The sequence below is a fragment of the Pelobates fuscus genome, chromosome 13, assembly GCF_036172605.1.
Source record: "Pelobates fuscus isolate aPelFus1 chromosome 13, aPelFus1.pri, whole genome shotgun sequence".
Lineage (NCBI taxonomy): Eukaryota > Metazoa > Chordata > Amphibia > Anura > Pelobatidae > Pelobates > Pelobates fuscus.
In genome coordinates, this window is record NC_086329.1 from 111,144,282 (window position 1) to 111,169,174 (window position 24,893).

The following is a 24,893-nucleotide window of genomic DNA, read 5'->3' on the forward strand; positions in this document are numbered from 1 at the left end:
AGGGACACATGAAGGGCTGGAGGGGGTATAGGAGCATATGAAGGGCTGGGAGGGGGGGAATAGTGGGACACATAGAGGGCTGGAAAAGAGGGCTGACAGGCAAACAGTCACACTTACCTCTAGCCAGTGGATGCAGCTGGCTGATGGGGAAGCAGGGACTCCTTCCCTCTTCCTGTGCAGCAGGGGCTTCGGGAGGTATTAGCCCTGCCTCTGTCTCGCGATAAGCCCCGCCCCCGCAGCTCGGTAAGCCCCGCCCCCTCTGCCGCAATTTTTTTTATTTTTTTTATTTTTTTTTTAAAATAGACCCTGACATCGTCCATGTGCAGGCTGTGTCGGCTGTCAGGGCGCCCCCTGCTCCATGGCACCCTGTGCGGCCGCACAGCTCGCACACCCCTAAGGCCGGCCCTGATCGTTGGGTCCAGCACTAATTACAACGTCGGAGACAAATTATATAGTGCTAGTGCTAAATAAGCTAAAGTGTATTTAAATAATTTGTTACAGGCATTGTGAATATATATAATGCAGAATCAATGTGATAAACACAATTCAAAACATTGCAGAGTTACAGCTAAACAATTAAAGTGATAGTCCTTTGATGTATATACTCACTGGTGACTCCTAGGGGTTGTGACCTGGTTGTTGATACCATTCTAGCAGGGATTTAAGATGGTTGTTGTATCTTTACTGTTATACACAAATAAGGCCTATTGGGTGAAACATTGTATTTGTTTTCTGTTTCTCTTTTGCCAATAAAATGAAATTGATGCACCCAATCAGTTGAACTCGAGGCACTATTTACCAAATATATTAATGCAGTAATAAAAATATGCTGAAATGGAGACTAACTGTAGCATTCTCTATTTGTTAATGTCAAGGTACAGAGATAACCTGACATGCAGGAATTCAATCTAAGTGTCTAATGGACATATCATAGAAAAATAGTAATGACGGATATTATTGACTCTTAGTATGGCCACACTTAAAGTGGCTCCTACAGAAAGACAAAATGGTAACATGCAAGCTCGTAGAACAATCAAGAAAAAGCTGAAATATAAGCACAAAGTCGAATAGTCGAGTTCGGGGTAACCAAAACCCAGAACTAACATTGACAATCAGTAAACTAAGATAGACAATATAACACACTAAATACAAAATGTAGAAATACAGAGAAACTGGACAGTGAGCTTGGAGCCTGTGGAGTTTATATCGATAGTTTACTTTGTGCATTGGTTTCTGTCATTCTTGATCACACAGAACGTATTCTGGAATCGGAGTAGGAATGACGATTGGGAATCTGACCCAGCAATATGATGCACATTCTGTTTGGAATACATGGACACGGTGTGGCAGCGTCCTTCGTCAGAATTATCACCAGATTAAAGCTTGGTGTGGTAGATGGTGCAGGGGAGATAACATTACTGTTAATATTAGTTAGATTAATATTTTTGTGTTAACTTTTTTTTTTACATTGTTGTGGTTTTTATAAATGAAATATTTCTAGATAAATTTGCAAACATAAGTGATTATTTCAAGTAATTATCATCCACTATTATATAAAGTCCGCTTTTTAGTTTGATGGAAATATATTGCCTTCTATGCTGATAAAATGGATACACCATGCTGAAAATCACCAGATAAACCTGTTTAAAAAATCCACGTAATCCTATCTGTTAAACTGCTATAAAACCTGGAAATTAGTGCCATTCTTCCCAGCATACGATGCTGAGGGCCACATTGAAATATTTTTTTTTAAATTAAATTTATATTGTATTAAGTACCTTAAAGGGAATCTCTAGTGCCAGGAAAACAATCAGTTTTCCTGGCACTGCAGGTTCAATTGATATAGATTCTTTTAAGCAAACACATAAGTTTGAATGACTATCTGTTCCTGTCCAAATTAGAGATGATTAAATTGCGTATACGCAGAAGTAAATTCACACTGACACACGGAGTTCAGGTTAAAAGAACTTCGAGAAAATGTAATGGCATCTGGTTAAAAAGCGGGTATGCAGACCCTTTTAAAGCCAATATTACATCATCATAGAATATCAAGATAACAACAAATAAACATTATTAATTGGGTTAGGTGTTAAGTGGTTAAGGCAATACCCTCCCATCAATATTATTAATTGGTCTAGGTGTTAAGTGGCTAGTTGGGCATCCTCCCATCATGGGATGTCGTCATCTTTGACACTGGAGTGGACATAAGATACAAGCGCCATTCTTGTTTAGCACGAGGCTCGCACGATGGGAGGGGGGATCTGGCAGCCAGCCATTTTGAGTACTTGGCACCATTTAGCTTCAAGGTTAGTTTCTCAGGTTTAGTGAATACACATTTTATTAGTACAGTTCTCATGATCTAACTATGGCATACAATGTTTCATATTACAGGAACTTGACCGTTCCGGTGCTGCTCATAACCTTCTAGAAAAGCATTTCCTTCTAATATTCTAAATACTGTTAAGAAAATCAATAATAGGCAATCAATAATAGATAATTTAATAATTCTACAACACCCTCTCCCTCCCACCCCCCAATCCCCAGTTACTGAAGGGGTGAACCCCTTCAGTCACTTACCTGAGGCAGCGATGATGTCCCTCGTCACTGTCTCCTCCTCCGTGCCGCTCATCCTACTGACTCTGTCGGCCGGTAGGCGAGACTGATCCCGCCCACCGGCCGGGGAGACCTAATGCGCATTAGCGCTCCCCATAGGAAAGCATTGAAAAAGATTTTCAATGCTTTCCTATGGGGAAATGAGCGACACTGGAGGTCCTCACACAGCGTGAGGATGTCCAGCGATGCTCTAGCACAGATAATCTGTGCTATAATCCAGGAAGTTCCCTCTAGTGGCTGTCTAGTAGACAGCCACTAGAGGTGGAGTTAACCCTGCAATGTAATTATTGCAGTTTATAGAAAACTGCAATAATTACACTTGCAGGGTTAGAAGTAGTGGGAGTTGGCACCCAGACCACTCCAATGGGCAAAAGTGGTCTGAGTGCCTGGAGTGCCCCTTTAACCCCTTAAGGACACATGACGTGTGTGACATGTCATGATTCCCTTGTATTCCAGAAGTTTGGTCCTTAAGGGGTTAAAGATATGGCAAAGGAAATAAAAAGAAAAAGTTTCACATCACAAGAGAATAATAACATAGGGAATAAAACCAAAAAGCTATGTTTACAAGTTTACAGAGTGTCCGTACAATAAAAAGTCCATGGAGAGAGATTGTTATATGGCAATTGTCACATTACCATGTTGTTCAACATACTGCATATACCCCAGAATAAAATCAACAGGATAAGGGAAATAAACTCAGCAATGGACATATCAGAAAGTTCAGGCAGTGTGACAGAGGGCCTATGGAGCTGACCTTTCCCTGTCTATCTAACGGTGTCCATGTGCCGGTGCGTAGGAATCCCATCTCCCCCTAATGGCATTGTATTTCTTAGTATGTGGGCAGAATTACACTGACCATTACTCATATCTTTCATTACATTCTATTCTCATAATAACCTCTGATAAAGGAGGGTAGAGGTCTTGTTTCCAATATTTTGCAATCAATGACTTAGTGGCTAAAGAGATGTGAGCCGGTAGTGCATTCTTGGGAAGAAAATCTTGAGGGGGAAGAGGAAAAACAAAAAGACTAAAAGGGAGACAATTAGCTCAATTTATTAAACATCTTGGGACATAGCATGGATTTGTTTCCAATGGGGTTGGAACGCACTTCTACCCAATGATAACAATATGTCACTGCTTTAAGGATGTTAACTCTTTTGTGTCAGCTCTGTGGGGGCATTGTAAGTTTTAGTTCTTTCTCCCATTTAAGAGAAAAGTGATGGTTTGCCATTGGCAATAACAAGAGATAAGTACCGTACCATAAGGAGAGAACTTTAGGCTTGTTTGGAGTTTGAAAACAACAAAGTAAATTGACTTTGTGAGCCACGTGTTCAGTTTACTATAACTTTCAACTAAGTTGCCTTGGCATTAAAAATACCAAATGTCCTCATTTTGATCATTTTCTATTGTTTTTATGTTTACATTTTACATAAATATATTTTAATTGTTCGATTTTCATTTTTGATATTTGTTAGTGTTTACTTTGTTTATATACCCTGAATTAAAGGTACTTTTGACCCTACCAGCTCCATACAGTTTGTTACATTTTCTATCTGTATTTTTAGTGAAGCAAAATGCTGAAACTAGAAGAAATTAAATGTTAGGAGTTAATATAGAAATGAAGAGACAGTAAAATTGCAATAAGATCCAATATTTCTCTAGACGATTATAAAGGGTTTATTCAATGAAGTACAAGCTTCTATGCCGTACAATTAAATTAGGGCAAGATGCCGAGCTAGAAAGTAGATTTCCTTCTATATTTCTAAATTTGATTGTAAAATCTCCGTAACGTGTTAATTAATAAAGAGAATCCTGTACGTTTCACTCAAAATAGTTTCTTATTAACAACATACAGCTCTGAATAAAAACAGATATAAATTGGATTTGTTTGCCCATCTTGGTTACATAATAAAACTTAAAAGGTTGAGCTCTAAGAATAATGTAAAATGAAGGTTACAAGTTACCAGCATGAAAATCAATATATCACTTGTAATTAGCGATTTGGTGCACATAACAACCATGAGAAGACCTCGAGGCACATCTTCCAGCTGTCATCATTTCCTGGGAACTCGGATTCTGATTGGTTGAGGTTTTACCCAGAGTTTGTATAAAAGGTGGATCTGAGATGGAGTTAAAACATATCTATAGACAGAACTTGTAAAGAGCACACTATAGAAATAATCCCAGGTACAAAGACCTCAACTGGATGAAAATGGGAATCTCCATCATTCTTCTGCTCTGTGTGATTGGACCAGTCCTGAATGTACCTTTACCACCAAATTTACAGGTAACACAGCGACACGATAAAATAAGGAACATGTTGTGAGTTAATCATTTAGATTGCTGACATTAATTTCATGATTGGACGCAGACATGTAAACGTCATTTATTGGGGATATTTCTACATTTGTAATAAAGTGATGTGATGCAATAAAACATGCTGAGATTTATTTTAATTGAAAGTTCACAAACTGTGTTTCTTTATTTCACAGATTATATTTCCTAATCTTAAAACGCTTGGTAAGATATCTGATATATAGCTTTATAATTCATATATTAATCTATATATCTATCTATCTATCTACCTATCTATCTTTCTATCTATCTATCTATCTATCTATCTATCTATCTATCATCTATCTGTCTATCTATCTATCTATCTATCTATCTATCTATCTATCTATCTATCTATCATCTATCTATCTGTCTCTCTATCTCTCTATCTATGTATCTATCTATCTATCTATCTATCTATCTAGCTGTCTGTCTGTCTATCTATCTATCTACCTGTCTGTCCATCTATCTATCTATCTATCTATCTACCTATCTATCTATCTTTCTATCTATCTATCTATCATTTATCTGTCTGTCTATCTATCTACCTGTCTATCTATCTATCTATCTATCTATCTATCTATCTATCTATCTATCTATCTATCTATCTATCTGTCTGTCTGTCTGTCTGTCTGTCTGTCTGTCTGTCTCTCTATCCATCCGTCCACCATGCATCTGTCAGTCTTTCTATCATTTCATTTGTTTTACTTCCACATTTAATTTATATATCATTCAATGTATTTTATTATTTTGTTATTATTGAATACTGGGTTTTAGTTTGTTTCATTAATATATTTTTATGATTTTTATTGAACATTTACTCAATTTATTTCCAGACAATAAAGACACAAACACACAGGACACCATACTGGGTGAATTAGCAAACAATCCAGGTGAGTAAATTAGTAAAAACAAGTAAAAATCAGAAACATAGCAATTTAGGATGAAAAAGGTCAAATTGTTGTAATTAAACGTGTCCCCTGCTGCTGCTGTTGGTTAAGTAAATCCCAATCTGAAATTATATCAGTTTTGCAACTCCCACTAGGCGTATCCCACACATAGTGTTAATGAAGCATTAACGGGATGTCCAGTACAGATTGTTGGAGATCACTGGTTTTCAGAGATTCAGTATTTCTTTTCACTAATTGTCCTTAGTAACCTCCTTATCCAGCTCCCCTCTCCCTTGTACTGCTGCTGATCACGGCTTCTCTATCTGTGATTGGTTATGAAGGGATCAAAGGTGAGCGGACCCAGAACAGAACCCGAGGTACATTATTATCCACTTCTGACCCATATCAGTATCTCCCATTCTGACACTTTCCAATTCAAGTACATGCGTTTGTGCAAACCATATTCCCAGGGCCGGATTAACATAGGGGCTGATGGAGCTGCAGCTCCAGGCCCAGGCCCATGGAATAGGCCCATTTAAAAAAAAAAAAAAAAAAAAAATTTTTTTTTTTTTACACACTGCTCTTAGGTTTGCCACCTGACTGGTATTTTACTGGCACAGCCGGTATTTGAGGCTGTCTGGCCGTGTCGGTATTGCAGTAATACCAGCAATACAAATGCAGGTATTTTTCTCAGAATAAATGGAGATTACTCTGCAATACCAGCACCGGCCAGTAGGGGTCACTGTGTGTGGAGAGAGGCAGGTATGGGAAGTTACAGCATATCCCTGCCTCTCTCTACTACTCACTGATCCATGAGGGAGCAGCAACACAGCACAGAGTCCAGACAACAGCTCTAAGTGAGGGATGGGGGGAAAGATAGTAGGGACACATGGGGACACTGAGACACTAGGGGACACATGGGGACACTGAGACACTAGGGGACACTGAGACACTAGGACATATGGGGACACAGACACTGGGAGACCTGGGAACACAGACACTTGGGGACACTGGAAAACATGGGGACACTGAGACACTAGGGGACACTGGGGACACATGGGGATGCTGAGACACATGGGGATGCTGTGAGACATAGGGACATTGGGAGACACTGAGAAATTGGGACACGGAGACACTATGTCCCCATTTCTCCCAGTGTCCCCATGTCCCCCAGCCAGTGTCCCTAGTGTCTCAGTGTCCCCAAGTCTCCCAGTGTCTGTGTCCCATGTCTCTCAGTGTGCCTAGTGTCCCCATGTGTCCCAGTGTCCCCATGTCTGTGTCCCCATGTCTATGTCCACAACTGTCCCCATATCTCCCAGTGTCCCAAGTATCTGTCTCCCAGCCAGTGTCCCCTAGTCTCCCATTGTCCCCTTGTCTCCCAGTGTCTGTGTTCCCATGTCTCTGTGTCCCTAGTGTCTTAGTGTCCCCAAATGTGTCAGTGTCCCCATGTCTCTCAGTGTCCTCAAGTGTCTGTCTCCCAGCCAGTGTCCCCTAGTCTCCCAGTGTCTGTGTTCCCATGTCTCTGTGTCCCTAGTGTCTTAGTGTCCCCAAATGTTTCAGTGGCCCCATGGCTCAGTGTCTGTGTCCCTAGTGTCTCAGTGTCCCCATTTCTCCCAGTTTCCCTAAATGTCTCAGTGTCCCCATGTCTCCCAGTGTCCCCATGTCTGTGTGTTCCCGGGTCTCTCAGTGTCCCCATGTCTCTGTGTCCCCGGGTCTCACTGTGTCCCCAGTATCCTAGTGACATGGGGACACACTGAGACATTGGGACACTGGGAGAAATGGGGACACTGAGACACTGGGAGACTAGGGGACTGGGCAACATGGGGACACTGACACTGATACATAGGGACACTGGGTGACTTGCGAGACTGAGACACTGGGAGACAGGGAGACATTGGGAGCAATCCATCTATACAGCAGAATCAAACTGTGAGTAGTTTGTTGGTGATTTTACAGAATTTTCTCTGATGTCACTCCTTGTGATTATACAAATGATTAAGGCTGGTATTTTTTCCCCAAGAAAGGTGGCAACCCTAACTACTCTTCACATACTCTTGCTTAAAGGAGCACTACAGGGTCAGGAACACAATCATGTATTTCTGACCCCATTATGTTAAAACCACCACCCTGGCCCCTTCTTGCCTCCCTAAGTATAGTAAAATATAACTTGTATTCAAGTCTGCAGCTGCTGGCTCTGCCTCTGAACTGACTGTGTGCTGACATCATCAGAAGTGGTGGTCTGAGCAAATTACAATACTTGCCCATAGGATTGGCTGAGACTGTTAACTAGGCAGATCAGGGGCAGAGCCAGCACAAGTCCAACATAGCCCTGGCCAATCAGCATCTCCTCATAAAGATAAATTGAATCAATGCATCTCTATGAGGAAAGTTCAGTGTCTGCATGCAGAGGGTGGAGACACTGAATGGCAGTGCTGCACACTAGGCAGTACTGCCCCAGGAAGCACCTCTAGCAGCCATCTAAGGAGTGGCCAGTGGAGTTATTTTCTCTGAAAAGTCAGTGTTTACTGCAAAAGGCCTGAATGGAATTATTCTATTTATCAGAACAAATACAATAAGCTGTAGTTGTTCTGGTGACTATAGTGTCCCTTTAAGTTTGGAAGCTTAAGAGGGATGTATGGGAACAAAACTTGTGTAGACTGGCTGACATTAAAATTAGTTTAGGTAATGCTGTTGGTCTCTCTAACACTGTGGCATGTCCCCTTTCTTCTACACTCACTACATACACCTTTTCTCTGTCTCAGACTATATACCAGGAACTTCTGCCTGCTAGTAAGAAGGTAAGGAGACAAGTGGACCAGCGAGTGCTAGGGGACAGTCCTTAGAAAGCATGGAAGGAGCGCATCATTAGACGCATTTATGTCAAGCTCAGGGTGCTGCCTGCATAGTATGCCCTTAGTTGGACAGCCTGCATGATTGGCGGGCAGCCTGACATGCATTCATGCCAGGCTGTCCTTCAAATTCTTTGGACAGACATGCCCCCTTTTTGGGCATGTTCTCCCCTTTTGGCAGGTCTGGTCACGTGATTCGCGCCAGTGGCACACCCTTTTACCCCGCCCATTGACTTCCTGCTTCACTGGACACTGCTGTTAGGGGGTATGGATTTACTTGAAAGATGAAAGCATAAATTAGAGAGAGATTAGCATAGAGTATGTGTTTTCTTATAGCTGCATCCTATGAGTTTCCCTCCAACACCATCTCCATCAGATACATGACGCTTGGGAGGTATGACTTTTTTAGTGTTTTTGGTCGATAAGATTCTGTAAATAGGCCCATCATAATTGTCAGCACCAGGCCCACTGGGCTCTTAATCCGGCCCTGCATATTCCCAGGTGACTTTCTTGTGATGTGAACGGACGTGGCTGACATAGAGTTATGGATTGTATTGACTTCTTCACTGAGAGCATATCAGTCCGATCTTCATTAAACTTGTTATTACAGCTCGAACTGTATCCTGATGGATTAAAATATAACTGGGTTTCTGTTTGATGCGTGGGAACTTAGATCTATTTTGATTTACAAAAAAGATAATAAATGCATAAACTAAGAAAGTTATCGTAACACCCAGCTTTTCTTGTTATCTGGCTTGGAATGACTGATATACTGAGATTACTAAAACTATGTGTACATTTATAGACTAAATACTCATAGACTATATTGTAACAGGAAATACAATGAATGACATATTATGTGTTATTTACACTTCACTCTCCATTGCAGACAGCAAGTTCCCGACGATTGAGGGAGACATTCTCATTCATCCCAGAGGTCGCAGTGCCATAAACTCTGCAAGCTCTCTTTGGCCCAAATCTGCAGATGGGACTGTTATAGTGCCATATAACCTCTCGTCCAGTTACAGTGAGTAGCTCTACTATACCATTCTTAGAGAGCTGGTTTATTTAAAAGGAATGTTCCAAAATTCTTTCTAATTCCTCCCCTAGACACTCAGCAAGTCAGCTTGTTTAACAGTTCCATGCAGGAGTTCCACACCTTGACCTGTATACGCTTTGTACCCCGGACAACAGAGAAAGACTTCCTCAATATTGTAGCCACAGGAGGGTATGTTTTAAAATGCCTTGTACTAAACTTATGTGAATAGATAATAATGGATGTTTTTATGTCTAATGTTATTGTTTTAATGATATGCAGTGTTGTATAAAATAAGCCAATTTCATATGACAATTTTAATAGGATGATGTTAGTTAATGATATAATAAAAATTATTACATTAGAAGATAGTTTTCAGGCTGAACTGCAGTTTGGTCAAAGTTGATCCAATCGCCTAATTGGTAGAATTCCTGAACACTGATCCAAAATGCAACCGAATAATGGACCCATTGAACTGCACAATGCAGAACATGTTCAATTCAGTGTATAGATTCTGAATTCCACCTGAGGAACCCAAACAAAAGATTGATGTGAAAAAAGATAGTTTGTGACTAGGGTACAGTAATTAAATGCCGACTTTCTTCACAGATCACGTGAGAAATAGAGGGGAAAAGGAGGAAACAAAATGTAATTGTATATATTAAATATTTAATTAATATACAATAGATATTTTTACTACTCCTCTTTTTTCCCTTTTTCTTTACTTGATCTGTGAAGCAAATGGCCGTAAAATGAAGGTAAGTCTCGTTCATTAATACGAAGCTATGGACTCCACAAACCCTAGTCTGAATTTTGTCTCTCCCTTTATTTTGCAGCATATTAACTGACCCGTCACCATGCCATTCTTTCATTTTCTGATTCAGTTTCTGCTAAAATTACATTCACGCAAAATCATTTTTTTTCGGAAAAATGTTCTACGTGCAGATAAAAAAATGATTCGGCCAAGAAAAATGTTCTTGTTGTGAACAAGTGTAAATATTATTTTGCAGTCAGCATTGCAAACCATTGTGACGGTTTGTATCTGTCAGTCTGGGTCTGCTAGGAATCCACCTCTTGTCTGCCCATTGCCAGTTTGTCCTCTTATATGGCCTCCTTCCCCTTTGGAGCACAAGTGGTATATTTGCATAACAGTGATTTGTGGTGAGTTACCTTGCAACTTGCAAGATAATATATCAGAGTTGAGACAGTCTAAAAAAATAACCGAAACAGATTATTTGTATAATTTTGTATCTAGAATTTGTGTCTGATTTAATTTGTCCTTTCTCCATAACTCAATATTTAGGGAATATACGCAGATGTAAAGAGAAACTACGAGGTTTAACAATTCACATTCCCAAAGCATTCTAAACCAGGAGTTCTCATGCGTACCTTGATTTACAATATTGCTTATTTAAAGAAATGATTAGCTCATTGTGGCTATTTATTCTATATTTTAGCAGCTGCTCATCATGCGTTGGAAAAGTAGGAGGTGGCCAGGGGGTGAACCTCGCTGCCAGTGGTTGTATGTCCAAAGGAACCATCCAGCACGAACTTGAACATAATCTGGGCTTTTTCCATGAGCACTCTAGGAGTGACCGTAATGACTTTGTTACTATAATGACCCAGTATATCTCACCAGGTATGCATCAGTTTGTTTGTCTGTCTGTACGTCTGTCTATTTATCTTTGTCATTTATCTATCTATCTATCTATCTATCCATTTACATTTCTCTCTGTTTGTCTATTTATTATAATTAATATTATTATACCTTACAGGTGAAATAATCAACTTTCAGGAAAAGCAGACTAATAACCTGGGTCTTGAATATGACTATGGTTCTGTGATGCATTATCCCGGGTAAGTATCTTTGTGGTTCTTGTTATACAAAGGAAAATGAAAAGAATTAACCTGGGGCCAAAATTTAGATATCACAAGGTAGTGGGCACAAAAAAGGGGGGTAACCCCTAAATGGTGAATATCATAGACTGAGTGGAGACTATACAGCGAGTAAAACTCTGTGACTACTTATACACGCTGTAAAAGTGTATACATAATAACACTAATGCTGAAGCAATACTGTTTTACTACAATATAACATCAGTGTATTCCCAAGTAATAGAAGTGATACTGTATTATATAGCACTAATAGCTGTAACAAGAAGGGGGAGATAAGACGACTGCTAAACCAGTGCTGTCAATAGTTAAAAGATTTATGGATAAGTAAATCCCTACATGATAGTACAACTAGCGACATGGGTTAGCTCCACATACAATAATTGATAATGTTCTATGGTGCTTAACCTCAGAAAGATCCAAGATAATGGTTCAGCTAAGACAGATTTCTGACAGACGGCGATTAGCCAGTTAAATATCACAAAAGCTGCCTAGATCATAGCAGCGTATTGATAATAAATAAAGGTTGCTGTCAAGCAGTAAAGTGTAAAATAAGGGGTTGCTGACCTGGCTCCGTTTTTTCTGCAAGATACCCAGCAGTATATTCTAGTGTATGTATATTTGTCTATATATTTTCTACCATCTAGACAACCTGTTCAAACTGTTTGCAAACCCTCTCTTTACACATTGACCTATTATTTAGATGCAGCTAGCACTTAGGCAACTTGTGTGACTTTTAACCGGTTAACTGCTGCCTGTCAGCAGTCCTTCACAGGTGAGCTACTACTTTGTGCTCCACTGTGGTAAAGCATAAGATAACTCAGTGCAGGCAGCCGTTGTTACACTAGAATATACTGCTAGGTATCTTGGAGAAAAAACGGAGCCAGGTCAGCAACCCCTTATTTTACACTTTACTGCTTGACAGCAACCTTTATTTATTATCAATACGCTGCTATGATCTAGGCAGCTTTTGTGATATTTAACTGGCTAATCGCCGTCTGTCAGAAATCTGTCTTAGCTGAACCATTATCTTGGATCTTTCTGAGGTTAAGCACCATAGAACATTATCAATTATTGTATGTGGAGCTAACCCATGTCGTTAGTTGTACTGTCATGTAGGGATTTACTTATCCATAAATCTTTTAACTATTGACAGCACTGGTTTAACAGTCGTCTTATCTCCCCCCTCTTGTTACAGCGATTAGTGATATATAATACAGTATCACTTCTATTACTTGGGAATACCCTGATGTTATATTGTAGTAAAACAGTATTGCTTCAGCATTAGTGTTATTATGTATACACTTTCACAGCTTGTATAAGTAGTCAGAGTTTTACTCACTGTATAGTCTCCACTCACTCCTGCTGTTCATATTATTATTATTTTTCTTTAATATATTTTTATTTTAGATTTATTTATTAAAAGTTACTTTTTAAGCCTATAATCTTCTCAGTAAATCATACACAGGTAGAATGGCATTTTTTTTCTTTGTTTGTTTATTCTTTGTGGTTCTTGTTCACGTTACCTGTTAGTAAATATGGAAATGATGCCCTCTGTCATGCACCATGTTATATTCTCTGCATTGTTATGATCGGCTGAGGTGAGTGACTTCACATGTTCATTTTTCAATGTCTCCTTCTTGTGTCTAAGAAACGCGTTCAGTAACACTTCAGGAAAGAACACCATTGTACCTAAACCTAACCCTTCTGTACCAATTGGACAAAGAGATGGAGTGAGTCCTCTGGACGTGTCTAAAATCAACAGACTCTATCAATGTGGTGAGTTATTGATGCTCAGTGTTTCCTATAAACTTAAAGTAGCTAAAACTACAAGCACTGGTGTTTCCCTAACAGTCGGATTTAAAGCCATTTTGATAACTTACCTGGTTTTTGTGGTCCCAACATTTGGTCTACAAAGCCAAATGGGATTATGGGTGACTGTGCTCATGAGACAGTCTAAAGGAGAATGTTGGATGCAAGGACTGTAGCCACAGGTGCCAGACTAGAACCAAGTATATTGCCAAACAATACTAAACCTGCGTGACTACAGGGCACCTCTGACTTCATAATCGCTACAGTAGGTTGTTGTGGGTATGGTTATTCCTTCAAAATAAAACAACGTTTAAAAGTGATACTTTTATTGACTAAGAAAAGGTGTTTTTTGGCACACTTTAAAAACATTGAGGTTCTTTTAAGTTTAAATAGATTAATTGATACTATCCAGACTGCCTAGGTTTTTCTGAGGGGCACTGAAGCAGAGATGTTGACATCGTGGGAGAAAACCTCCTGGACATTTGAATATATTTAGTGCTTAGGGAGTGGGTATCATCCCCCGGCCCACCTTCAGTGTCATTAAACTTTCCTAGCCTCATTAAACATAGAAACATAGAAACATAGAATGTGACGGCAGATAAGAACCATTCGGCCCATCTAGTCTGCCCAGTTTTCTAAATACTTTCATTAGTCCCTGGCCTTATCTTATAGTTAGGATAGCCTTATGCCTATCCCACGCATGCTTAAACTCCTTTACTGTGTTAACCTCTACCACTTCAGCTGGAAGGCTATTCCATGCATCCACTACCCTCTCAGTAAAGTAATACTTCCTGATATTATTTTTAAACCTTTGTCCCTCTAATTTAAGACTATGTCCTCTTGTTGTGGTAGTTTTTCTTCTTTTAAATATAGTCTCCTCCTTTACTGTGTTGATTCCCTTTATGTATTTAAATGTTTCTATCATATCCCCCCTGTCTCGTCTTTCCTCCAAGCTATACATGTTAAGATCCTTTAACCTTTCCTGGTAAGTTTTATCCTGCAATCCATGAACCAGTTTAGTAGCCCTTCTTTGAACTCTCTCTAAGGTATCAATATCCTTCTGAAGATAGGGTCTCCAGTACTGTGTACAGTACTCCAAGTGAGGTCTCACCAGTGTTCTGTACAATGGCATGAGCACTTCCCTCTTTCTACTGCTAATACCTCTCCCTATACAACCAAGCATTCTGCTAGCATTTCCTGCTGCTCTATTACATTGTCTGCCTACCTTTAAGTCATCAGAAATAATCACCCCTAAATCCCTTTCCTCAGATGTTGAGGTTAGGACTCTATCAAATATTCTGTACTCTGCCCTTGGGTTTTTACGTCCAAGATGCATTATCTTGCACTTATCCACATTAAATGTCAGTTGCCACAACTCTGACCATTTTTCTAGTTTACCTAAATCATTTTCCATTTGGCTTATCCCTCCTGGAACATCAACCCTGTTACATATCTTAGTATCATCCGCAAAAAGACACACCTTACCATCAAGACCTTCTGCAATATCACTAATAAAAATATTAAAGAGAATGGGTCCAAGTACAGATCCCTGAGGTACCCCACTGGTGACAAGCCCAAGCTTTGAATATACTCCATTGACTACAACCCTCTGTTGCCTGTCACTCAGCCACTGCCTTACCCATTCAACAATATTGGAATCCAAACTCAAAGATTGTAGTTTATTGATAAGCCTTCTATGTGCAACAGTGTCAAAAGCCTTACTGAAATCTAGGTAAGCAATGTCTACTGCACCACCCTGATCTATAGTTTTAGTTACCCAATCAAAAAAATCAATAGTTTATTGACAATAATTATTGTTTTTAATATTACTCTCCGCCGAATAGGTGCAGGAAGTGTCCATTAAAGTGTCTAGTAATGCAGTAGAATAAACCGGTTATATCAGTTACTTTCCCAACATCGGAAAAGACAACACATGCTAGGAAAATAACAATGTAGGCTCAGCTTTGTTCAAAAGCAGCCAGTAAGAAAATAATGTGGCTCTTTAACCACTTAGTAAATTGCACCAAATGTCAACCGTTTCTATCACCATTTCTATCACCATTTTCAATGTATTTTCTTTGTGTTATATTCAGATGTTTGTGCTACATTGCTCAATACTATCAATGGAACTTTGACTTCGGCCAATTATCCCTCTGCATATCCTCAAAATTCCAGCTGTGTTTGGTTAATAAGAATCCCATCTGGCAAGGTAAGTCCTTCATTGAGTACCTATCACTATTCTACAACAATGGCAATCTCTCTTGCGTTATGCGTACATGGCACTTTACCTCATGTGTAACGGTAATCCAACTCTACATAACTCAATGGTGCCAGGTCCTCATAGCCTCTAGATGCTCTTCACTCATTGTATTTGATGGAATGTAGTTACATGTTTTATTTTGTTATCACATTGCTTCAGGATACAGAAGTGATTTATAAAAAATCACGGTAATGATACCTGTACCTACGTATGGTAATTTGTTTAATATATAATGTCAGCTTTAACTGAATAAACATGAAAAATGTGATGTTATTAAGTAATGTCCGAATGGCTCCGTACCAAAAGGGGCAAATCATCCGGATGCATACTGGGGTTTTTAGACTGTAAAATCTGCACATTGTTCACAGAAGTCATTAGTGGCTGTATTTTGTTAATCAGGAACCGAACGGGCTTAAATATTGTCCAGATTTAAGCCAGACTGAAGGCTAAAAAATGGCCTGAATTATATTATGATAAAAGAGGTGTAGGAATATCTAAAACTAGCAAATGGACATTGCTGCCCCCTCCCTCCCCGTGCCCCTACCATTGTCTATAAGATGGGGTGAGGTGAAACTAACCTCGCCACGGGCTTTTGGAGGATCCTGTTTACCAGCCTCCTGCCCTGTGACTATCGCCCTTGTGTAAAACTTTGGTTAAAGGCACTGTTAGTGCTTTTTTGATTTATATGGTTCAGTGTACAGAGCTTATTGAACGAATTAGGAGTTTGTGTTCGTATACCAAACAAATTACCGAACAGTCAGACCAGAGCCGCAGCAGGGAGTGACAACCATGACGGTTGTCATGGGTCCGGCGGTCCTTGGGGGCCCGGACTGAACAGGTAATCCTCTGCATGCCCGGGCCCCCAGCCCTTCAATCTGCATATATACATAGCGAGTACTGCTATGTATATATGCCTCTGCGGACCCAGGATATACTTACCTTCCCCTCCAGCACTCTCGGGAGCCACAGCACTAAAGCATTGCCGCGGGTTGTCATGACAACGCTCCGCGGCACGCAATGCATGCGGGGCTCGCATAGAGCAGTGGCTGGCAGGAGGGAGAACGTGGAGGGAGTCTGCTGGGCTCCTCCTTTTTGTCCCAAAAAGCTGAGCCACCGGACCACCAGGGAATCCAGTGTCCCCCCTCCCTGGCTACAGGTAAGAGGCAGGGAGAGAGGAATACATCTTTTTTTTTTCTTTTTATTATAAAAAATCTACATAAAAAAAATACCTCCCAGCAGCATTTGTCACACATCCACCACACACACACACACACACACACACACATATCAAACAGACACACTGCATCCACTACACAACCATACACATCATCCACTACACAACCATACACACCATCCACCACACAACCATACACATCATCCACTACACAACCATACACATCATCCACTACACAACCACACACATCATCCACCACACAACCATGCACATCATCCACCACACAACCATGCACATCATCCACCACACAACCATCCACATCATCCATTACACAACCATACACATCATCCACTACACAACCACACACATCATCCACTACACACACACACACACTCTGCATTCACTATACACACACTACATCCTTTACACATACATTCTGCAGTCACTATACACACACTACTTCCACTACACAAACACACACTATATCCACTACACAAACACACACTCTGCATTAACTATACACACACACTGCATTCACTACTCACACACACTCTGTCCACTACACAAACATACAATCTGAATCCACTTAACAGCGTATCCACTTTACTCACGCACTTTGTATCCACTACACACATTCTATAGCCACTATACACACACACAGATGGTGGGCCCAGATGGTGGGCTGTGTCAGGGACCCCAAAATTTCTGGTGGCAGCCCTGAGTCAGACCACCCGCAAGTGGAATGTGCATTATGTATGAGCGTGTCCTGGACCTGGGGGCCAATGTCATTGGTTTATGTAAATTTGTTGCAGGCTACCATCAGGTCCAGGAGGGAGTGTCCCTTGCATGGGGATATGCATATAATGCCAGTAGTGGCTACCATTAAACAAGTTCCTGTCTACCCTCAACATAGAGTCTCATCTCATGTGTGAGGGGAACAGCTGTATATGCTCTAGGGATTGCTATATCACAATACTTCCCTGGGTTATAATCACTAGCTCTTCTAAGAGCTGTTCCTGCTAGACTCTCTGGAGTAGGAGAGGTTCACCCGCTGGAAGCTGGATCCTGGTCTTGGGTCCAGGGTGGGTGGAGGACAGCGAGTTCCCAGCCAAGCTGTAACGCTGGATTTGGGGACTACGGTGCGGATGGTTTCTGGTGGAGTGCTGGAAGTACTTAGTGAGCACTAGAGCACTTGATTGGTGGAGGCACCCAGTCGGGGTGCCACGTGGTCCCTCACACGGGGCTACGTTAAATATATATGAAGGAGGACCTAATGCTCCCCCCCAGTCCACAACTCATGGGCAACTGGTTAAAGCCTTAATATTAAAGGACCACTATAGTGCCAGGAAAACATACCGCCCGGCTCTGGAAAGGGGAAAGTGTTTAAAACTTACCTTTTTCCAGCGCTGGGCGGAGAGCTCTCCTCCTCCGATCCTCCTCTTCTCCTCCCCGTCGGCTGAATGCGCACGCGCGGCAAGAGCTGCGCGCGCATTCAGCCGGTCACATATGAAAGCATTCATAATGCTTTCCTATGGATGCTGGCGTGCTCTCACTGTGAAAATTACAGTGAGAAGCACGCAAGCGCCTCTAGCGGCTGTCAATGAGACAGCCACTAGAGGAAATAGGGGAAGGCTTAACCCATTCACAAACATATGAACAAATATGAAAAAATGGAAAAATGGGTTAACCCTAGAAGGACCTGGCACCAAGACCACTTCATTAAGCTGAAGTGGTCTGGGTGCCTAGAGTGGTCCTTTAATACTAAAAAGGGGACCTGTGTACCCCTGTCCTCCACCCATGTGTGACAAGTGTTGGCCCTACTATAAATAATAATGTGTAGTACCATTGTGCAGTGTTTACTCCCATATTAATTACAAAATATGGAAGGTGGACTATTAATTGTATATGCTATAATATCGCGGCCTCCACCTCTCAACCATGGGTGGGGAATAGGTGGGGACATTACCGCTTTCCTCATGAACAGTTAAACAATGCCAACCCCACAGGGAAAAAAAAAACCACCAATGTTATTTAAAGAGGACCCAACCACCATGGCAGGTGGGGACATATGGAGGTAAAATACCTCCTATACAATAATAAGGAGGTCTTAGTGAACTCCACAGGATTGTTATTTATTCTGTTTTTTTTTTTATATACTAGTTTAATGTGGTGACTGGCTAGATTGCCATCACTTATTGAGCCAATTTAGCTTTAGTAAATATATCTTATTATTTGTACATTTGAAACCCTAAATCTAACCAAATTTATTTTCCAAGGTTATGCTGCAGTTTAATGCCTTTGATGTGCAGTCCTCTCCTGGCTGTGTGTCTGACTACATTAAGATTTACGATGGACCCAGTAAGACGTCCCCATTGTTGCTGGATAGATCGTGCGGCTCAGGAGTCGTCCCTCTACTGATGTCTACTGGTAGCCAGATGCTTATTGAGTTTGTCAGTGATGGTTCTCTTTCAGCGACAGGATTTAAAGCTACTTATACCTCAGGTAGACTGGACAATGCTACTTGTGTAGAGAGGTCCTATGCTGTTCCTCTCCCATGTCATCCATTCTGGAGTCCTAGAACTTTGTTTTATTATTTTCATTGGCTCAGTGAGCTCAGTTTGCTCATTGACAGGATGTAGTCATGTTACAGGCACCCTGGGTGGAAGAGAAGCCTGTGCTTGATGTCTGTTCTTCAATCAGAGGCCATGACAGCCTTTAAATTCTAGATTTTATGGTAAATGATATAGAGTTTGGCTCAGACAAACAGCAAACCTGCTTGTTTTATTGTTAATGGTAGTCAGTATTATAGTAATAATCAAATTCAGAAAAAAGCAAATCAGGTTGTGCTTCGTGGTAAACAAAGGAAATGCAAGAATGTAAATAAACAAAATTATAAATAAAATGTGTAAATAGTTCAAATATACCCTAATGGTGCAAAATTATTTATAGATTGGGTGATTCAAATGAGAGCCTGGCTCTCTCACTGAATCAAAAGAGGAAAATATCAAACGACAATAAACACCAGGTTATCCTGATAGTGAAATATTGTATGGGCAGGGATGTATTATAAATGAATTAGAAATACACTCACAAGTGTGGAGCTATAAACTAGCTCACATGCATCAGTGTATGACAATACAATCCTTGTCTTTTATTAATTATTCTGCTTCTGTTTTTCATTAATAATATTCACCTATTGGCCTCTATCTAACTGTAGAGACAGCGATGTGTACAAACATTCTGATAAATACACAGTTAGTGGTGCTAAACACAGATTCTGACAGGAACAAGGCACTGAGTGTTTAACTAATGGTTCTACTTAGACAATCTAACTAACTTCTGCCATTTACCCCGCAGTACAATGTGGAGCCATTTTCTATGCTTCAGCAAATACCTTCACCACTCCTAGCTTCCCCAACAATTATCCTCCAAATATGAACTGTATCTGGAAAATCATCGCTCCGGCAGGATACAAGGTAGAATGCCTTCCTTTAGTGTTACTCATTTATATATAATATGCTGGAATAACTCCATGGATTGATTTAGACAGTCTCTTACTCTCTAATGTGACAGAGGGAAATCTGGATGTACACTGTACGGATTGTGGGCCTGAGACATGAATGTAAGACTGACCCTTAACCATGCATCTAGCTATGGATGGAGGAGATAGGTTTCTGGATAGATTATCTGTATGTCAATGTGTATGTTGAGTTAATAATCATTTTAATTATTATAGCAGGGGTGTATTTACCACAAGGCAAACAAGGCATTTGCCTAGGGTGGCACTTTCAGGGGGAGGGGGGGGGGGCAAAAAACGCTGCCTCAAGTGCCCAGGTAAATGCCTTGTTTGTCTTGTGTACTGGGGGGCCCAAGAGCTGGCTGCCACCTTAGGGACCACCCTAGGTGTTAAAGTACTAATATTCTAGCCGGGTGATGAGGGAGATGTCCTTTTGTCCTATTAGAAAATATTATATTATATAAAAAATTGGTGAGAAAATGTGTGTCTGTGTGTGTCTGTGTGTGTCTGTGTGTGTCTGTGTGTGTCTGTCAGTGAGTATGTTTGTGACTGTCAGTGAGTATGTTTGTGACTGTCAGTGAGTATGTTTGTGACTGTCAGTGAGTATGTTTGTGACTGTCAGTGAGTATGTTTGTGACTGTCAGCGAGTGTGAGTGTGTGTGTGTGTGTGTATGTGTGTGTGTGTCATTGTGAGTGTGTGTGTGCCTGTCAGTCAAAAAAAAGTCCTTGACACAAATTGGTTGGGCAACTTTAGATAAGGGGGTGCCAAATTTAGTCGTGCCTAGGGCAGCACAAATCCGTAATACAGCACTGATTATATGTATTTATTTTTTATTGTTGTTATTAATGAAGTTTTGAGAAGAGGCAAGCGTTTTCTTTTTTTTAACATATCAATTCACTTAATGTGTTGTGTTATTTTCCAAAATAATAATGAAGTGTATTTTCTTCTACAGATCAAATTAACTTTAATTAATTTTGACCTGGAGGATGCGTTCTCAAATTCCTGCAGCTATGATTCTCTGTCCATTTATAATGGGCTAGATACCTCTTTGGGACCATCACAGATATTATGTGGCTTGTTATCTTCACGAACAGTTTATTCTGCTGGAAATTCAATGATGCTACAATTCATTAGTGACGAATCTGGCCAGTATGAAGGCTTCAAGGCTTCCTATGTTTTTGGTGAGTATTTTGGCCAACAACCACCTTTGAATGAAAAAAATGTAAAAATGTGTCTTACTTAAGTTCCTTGAGCTTTAAATTTGCTAAGTGTGGCTTTATTTTTTCAAAGAAATTACAAGATTTCAGTTTGCAGTGGTTCAATTTCATGATTCACTCCAGTATTTACAATAGCATTGGTTGTTTTGTTTTATGCAACTGATTTCAATAAATGAGTGCAGTGATATTCCCTATGCCCTTGTACCATGGTCTGCAAGGTAGCTGGAAAGAGGCAGGGGAAAGAGGGAAGGAGGGAGATGGTTAGGGAGAGAAAGAACATAGTGATGATAATGGAGTGATAGAATCAAGGAATTAAGGTGTGAGTGGATTGATAAATGATAGGGGAGCGAAGTAACTGTGGAAGTTGTTGAAAAGAGTGGGAATTCATGAAAATGGCAGGACGTGTGAGAATCATAGAGGTGGAAAGAGAGTTAGCAAATCATGGATGTAGTATGGGAGAGTTGGAGAAGCATGGAGGCAGTATGGGAGAGTTAGAGAAGCATGGATGTAGTATGTGAGAGGTAGAGAAGCATGGAGTCAGTAGAGAGAGTTAGCAAATCATGGATGTAGTATGGGAGAGTTGGAGAAGCATGGAGTCAGTATGGGAGAGTTAGAGAAGCATGGAGGCAGTAGAAGATACATAGAGAAGCATGGAGTTTATACATGAGAGAGGAAATCGATCATTAAGATGGTGGACATTGACAGAATGATGGAAATGGTCGGGAGAGATGAAATAATGAAGATAGAAGGGGGGATATGTGGAAATGGCAATGATAGAACATGATTTTGTGTAGAATTGAAAGCCTTGAATAATATGTTCTGGTTTGGCATCACGGTCAACATACATCTGCATCTCCAAGGTTAATCGTCATTCCCTGGGGATTCATTTATAGAATGAGATACTAAGAATATTTCTGAGTCTGATGATTGATTTAATGCCCACACTTTCTCTATGTATCTTTGTTTTCATGCATTTCAGTGCCACTATCTTAAAGGAAGCTGGGACAGAAGAAACATTCTGATAACATTGACTAGTTTACTGGATACCTGGGGAAAAGATACAATGAATAAATAATGAATTATTTTGTTTCAACTCGAAAAGAAGCAAAATGTTCCTCAATTCTGTTTTAGTTTAATCAAATAAAAACTTGGTCATATATTGCATTTACTGTGATTTATAAATATTCTGTTAATAATCTCAACAATAAAATAAAATAAAATTATTTTAAATTAAAATATTTTTGTTTAATTTATTTAAATGGCCATTGAATGGTAGCTGTCATTTTCTATGAATTTATATATTAACAATGTTATTCACTAATGTCTGAATAGCCTAGTAGGGAAAGGGGCAAAACCATGTGCTGATGTATAGGGCAATTAAGACTGCAAAATATGGAAGTTTGTTGATGGAATCCAGCAATGTCCATATTGTGTAAGTCAGGCACTGAATGGGCCTGAATTTTGTTTGGACTTCACCCAGGGCCGGACTGGGAAACAAATTAGGCCCGGGCATTTTTCAATCAGACCGGCCCCCTAAGAAGGGGGTGGGGCCAGAGACGGTGTGTTTTGTCATCACTAATGACAAGCACACCCCCTCTCAAAGTGAGCAAGTTGGTTCAATGCGCAGAGCCCCGCTGAAGAGCTCTAGCATTAGAAAAGGCCCTGTATTTGTTCTGCACAGCGCAAGCAAATTTAATAACATGCGTGCGCTGTGTTTGCTTTTAAATTGTCTCTGGTGTCTCCACAAGTGGGATACCAGAGGACAAAATGGCCAGGAAAGTGTATGGTGCATGTGTTTGGAGTCTGCTTGAGGGATTGCGTGTGTGTAGAGTGTGGTGTGGTATTGTGTAAATAGGTCAATTTCATTTGTGTTTGTGGTGTAATATGTGTGGCTAGGGGCTGTAGAGAGTGTGTGTATAGAGGGTGTAGTGTTATAGGGGATGTAGCGAGTGTGTGTATACGGGCTGTAGTGTGTGTGTGTGTGTGTGTATAGGTGACGTAGTGTGTGTAGGGGTTGTAGAGAGGGTGTGTTTACAGAATGTTGTATGTGTTTGCTGACAAGGAATGCAGTGTGTGTGTGTGTGTGTGTGTGTAGGAGATCTAGTGTGTAAAGACCCAGAGTGTGTATAGGAGATTATGTGTGTGTATAGAGGATTAAGAGTGCATATGGGGTAAGGGATCTAGCGTGTATCTGGAGCATAATGTGTGTAGTGGTGCAGTGTGAGGGGTGCTGTAGTGTGTGTGTATATGTGTGTGTGTGTATGTATATATATATATATATATATATATATATATATTTGGACGTATTGTATGTGTGAGGGGCGCAGTGTGTGTGTGTGTGTGTGTGTATGTAAGAGGGGTGCTGTGTGTGAGGGTGTTTTTATCTGCCGTCACATTCTAGGTTTCTAATTTTCTTTGTTAACTCACTGAGGGTTATTTTATATAATATATGACGCAGGCGTTCATTTCACTATACACACACACTCCGTCCGGCTTCTTTGATTTCCGGAATCACTTCACACAGGTGGGGTAAGTTTACTAATCAGTATTATGTATATATTTGTACTTCATGTGCACTATCACTATCTTGATAAAGACCCTGAAGGGTCGAAACGTTGATGTTGATTTGTGGTTAAACGGTTAATACACATTTGAAAAATTCCAAGTGAGTGCTCCTGTTTCTTACCTATATATATATATATATGTGCTGTGTGTGTGAGCGAGGGTGCTGTGTGTGTTTGGGTGATTTGTGTGTCTGAGGGTGCTGTATGTGTCTAGGGGTGCTGTGTGTGTCTGGGGGTGCTGTGTGTGTCTGGGGGTTGTGTGTGATTGTGAAAGTATTTTTTATTTAAATTAAAATATTTTTTTTTATTAATAATAATAAAAAAGTGATATCCCCCCCTCCCTTCTTACCTTTAGCCTGGGAGGGGGGGAGCCGTTCTGCCTGGGGATGGGGAGCCATTCTGCCTGGGAGGGAGAGCCATGCTGCCTTCCCTGGTGGTCCAGTGGTGAGAGTGAACTCTAGACCTCGCGAGAGGACCCGGCGGAGCTGCTGGCTAGAGCTCCGCCAGTCCTCTCTCCTGCCTCCCTCCCTCTCCTGCCGGCAGCCGCATCTCAGTGTCTCTGGGCCGGTGAGGGAGATCTTTGATCTCCCCACCGGCCCATGGAGACACACAGCAGGGCCGGCGCTTGGGTAGCGCTGGCCCTGCAGGGTCTGGCAGGGGAGATCCTGTGATCTCCCCTGCCAGCCTCGGTCCCACAGCCATCGCGGCCCACCAGGCATTTGCCCGGTGTGCC

At 40.8% G+C, this 24,893-nt stretch overlaps 1 protein-coding gene across 1 annotated transcript; it reads left to right on the forward strand.

Annotated features, from left to right (window-relative positions):
- The first annotated feature begins 4,819 nt into the window (after nucleotides 1–4,819).
- Nucleotides 4,820–22,600, forward strand: LOC134582713 (embryonic protein UVS.2-like). Its single transcript, XM_063439356.1, has 14 exons — nucleotides 4,820–4,900; nucleotides 5,106–5,133; nucleotides 5,784–5,840; nucleotides 6,119–6,187; nucleotides 9,576–9,713; nucleotides 9,797–9,914; nucleotides 11,183–11,361; nucleotides 11,498–11,579; nucleotides 13,267–13,394; nucleotides 15,521–15,636; nucleotides 19,138–19,363; nucleotides 20,219–20,337; nucleotides 21,332–21,560; nucleotides 22,576–22,600. The coding sequence occupies exons 1-14, from the start codon at nucleotides 4,820–4,822 to the stop codon at nucleotides 22,587–22,589; spliced, it is 1,584 nt and encodes a 527-aa protein (XP_063295426.1). The 3' UTR covers nucleotides 22,590–22,600.
- The last annotated feature ends 2,293 nt before the right edge of the window (nucleotides 22,601–24,893 follow it).

Coding starts and splice junctions, on each gene's coding strand:
- LOC134582713 (XM_063439356.1), top strand. CDS start 4,820: ATGAAAATGGGAATCTCCATCATTCTTCTGCTCTGTGTGATTGGACCA. Junction 5,134..5,783: donor TCCTAATCTTAAAACGCTTG/GTAAGATATCTG, acceptor ATTTATTTCCAG/ACAATAAAGACACAAACACA. Junction 20,338..21,331: donor TCGCTCCGGCAGGATACAAG/GTAGAATGCCTT, acceptor TTTCTTCTACAG/ATCAAATTAACTTTAATTAA.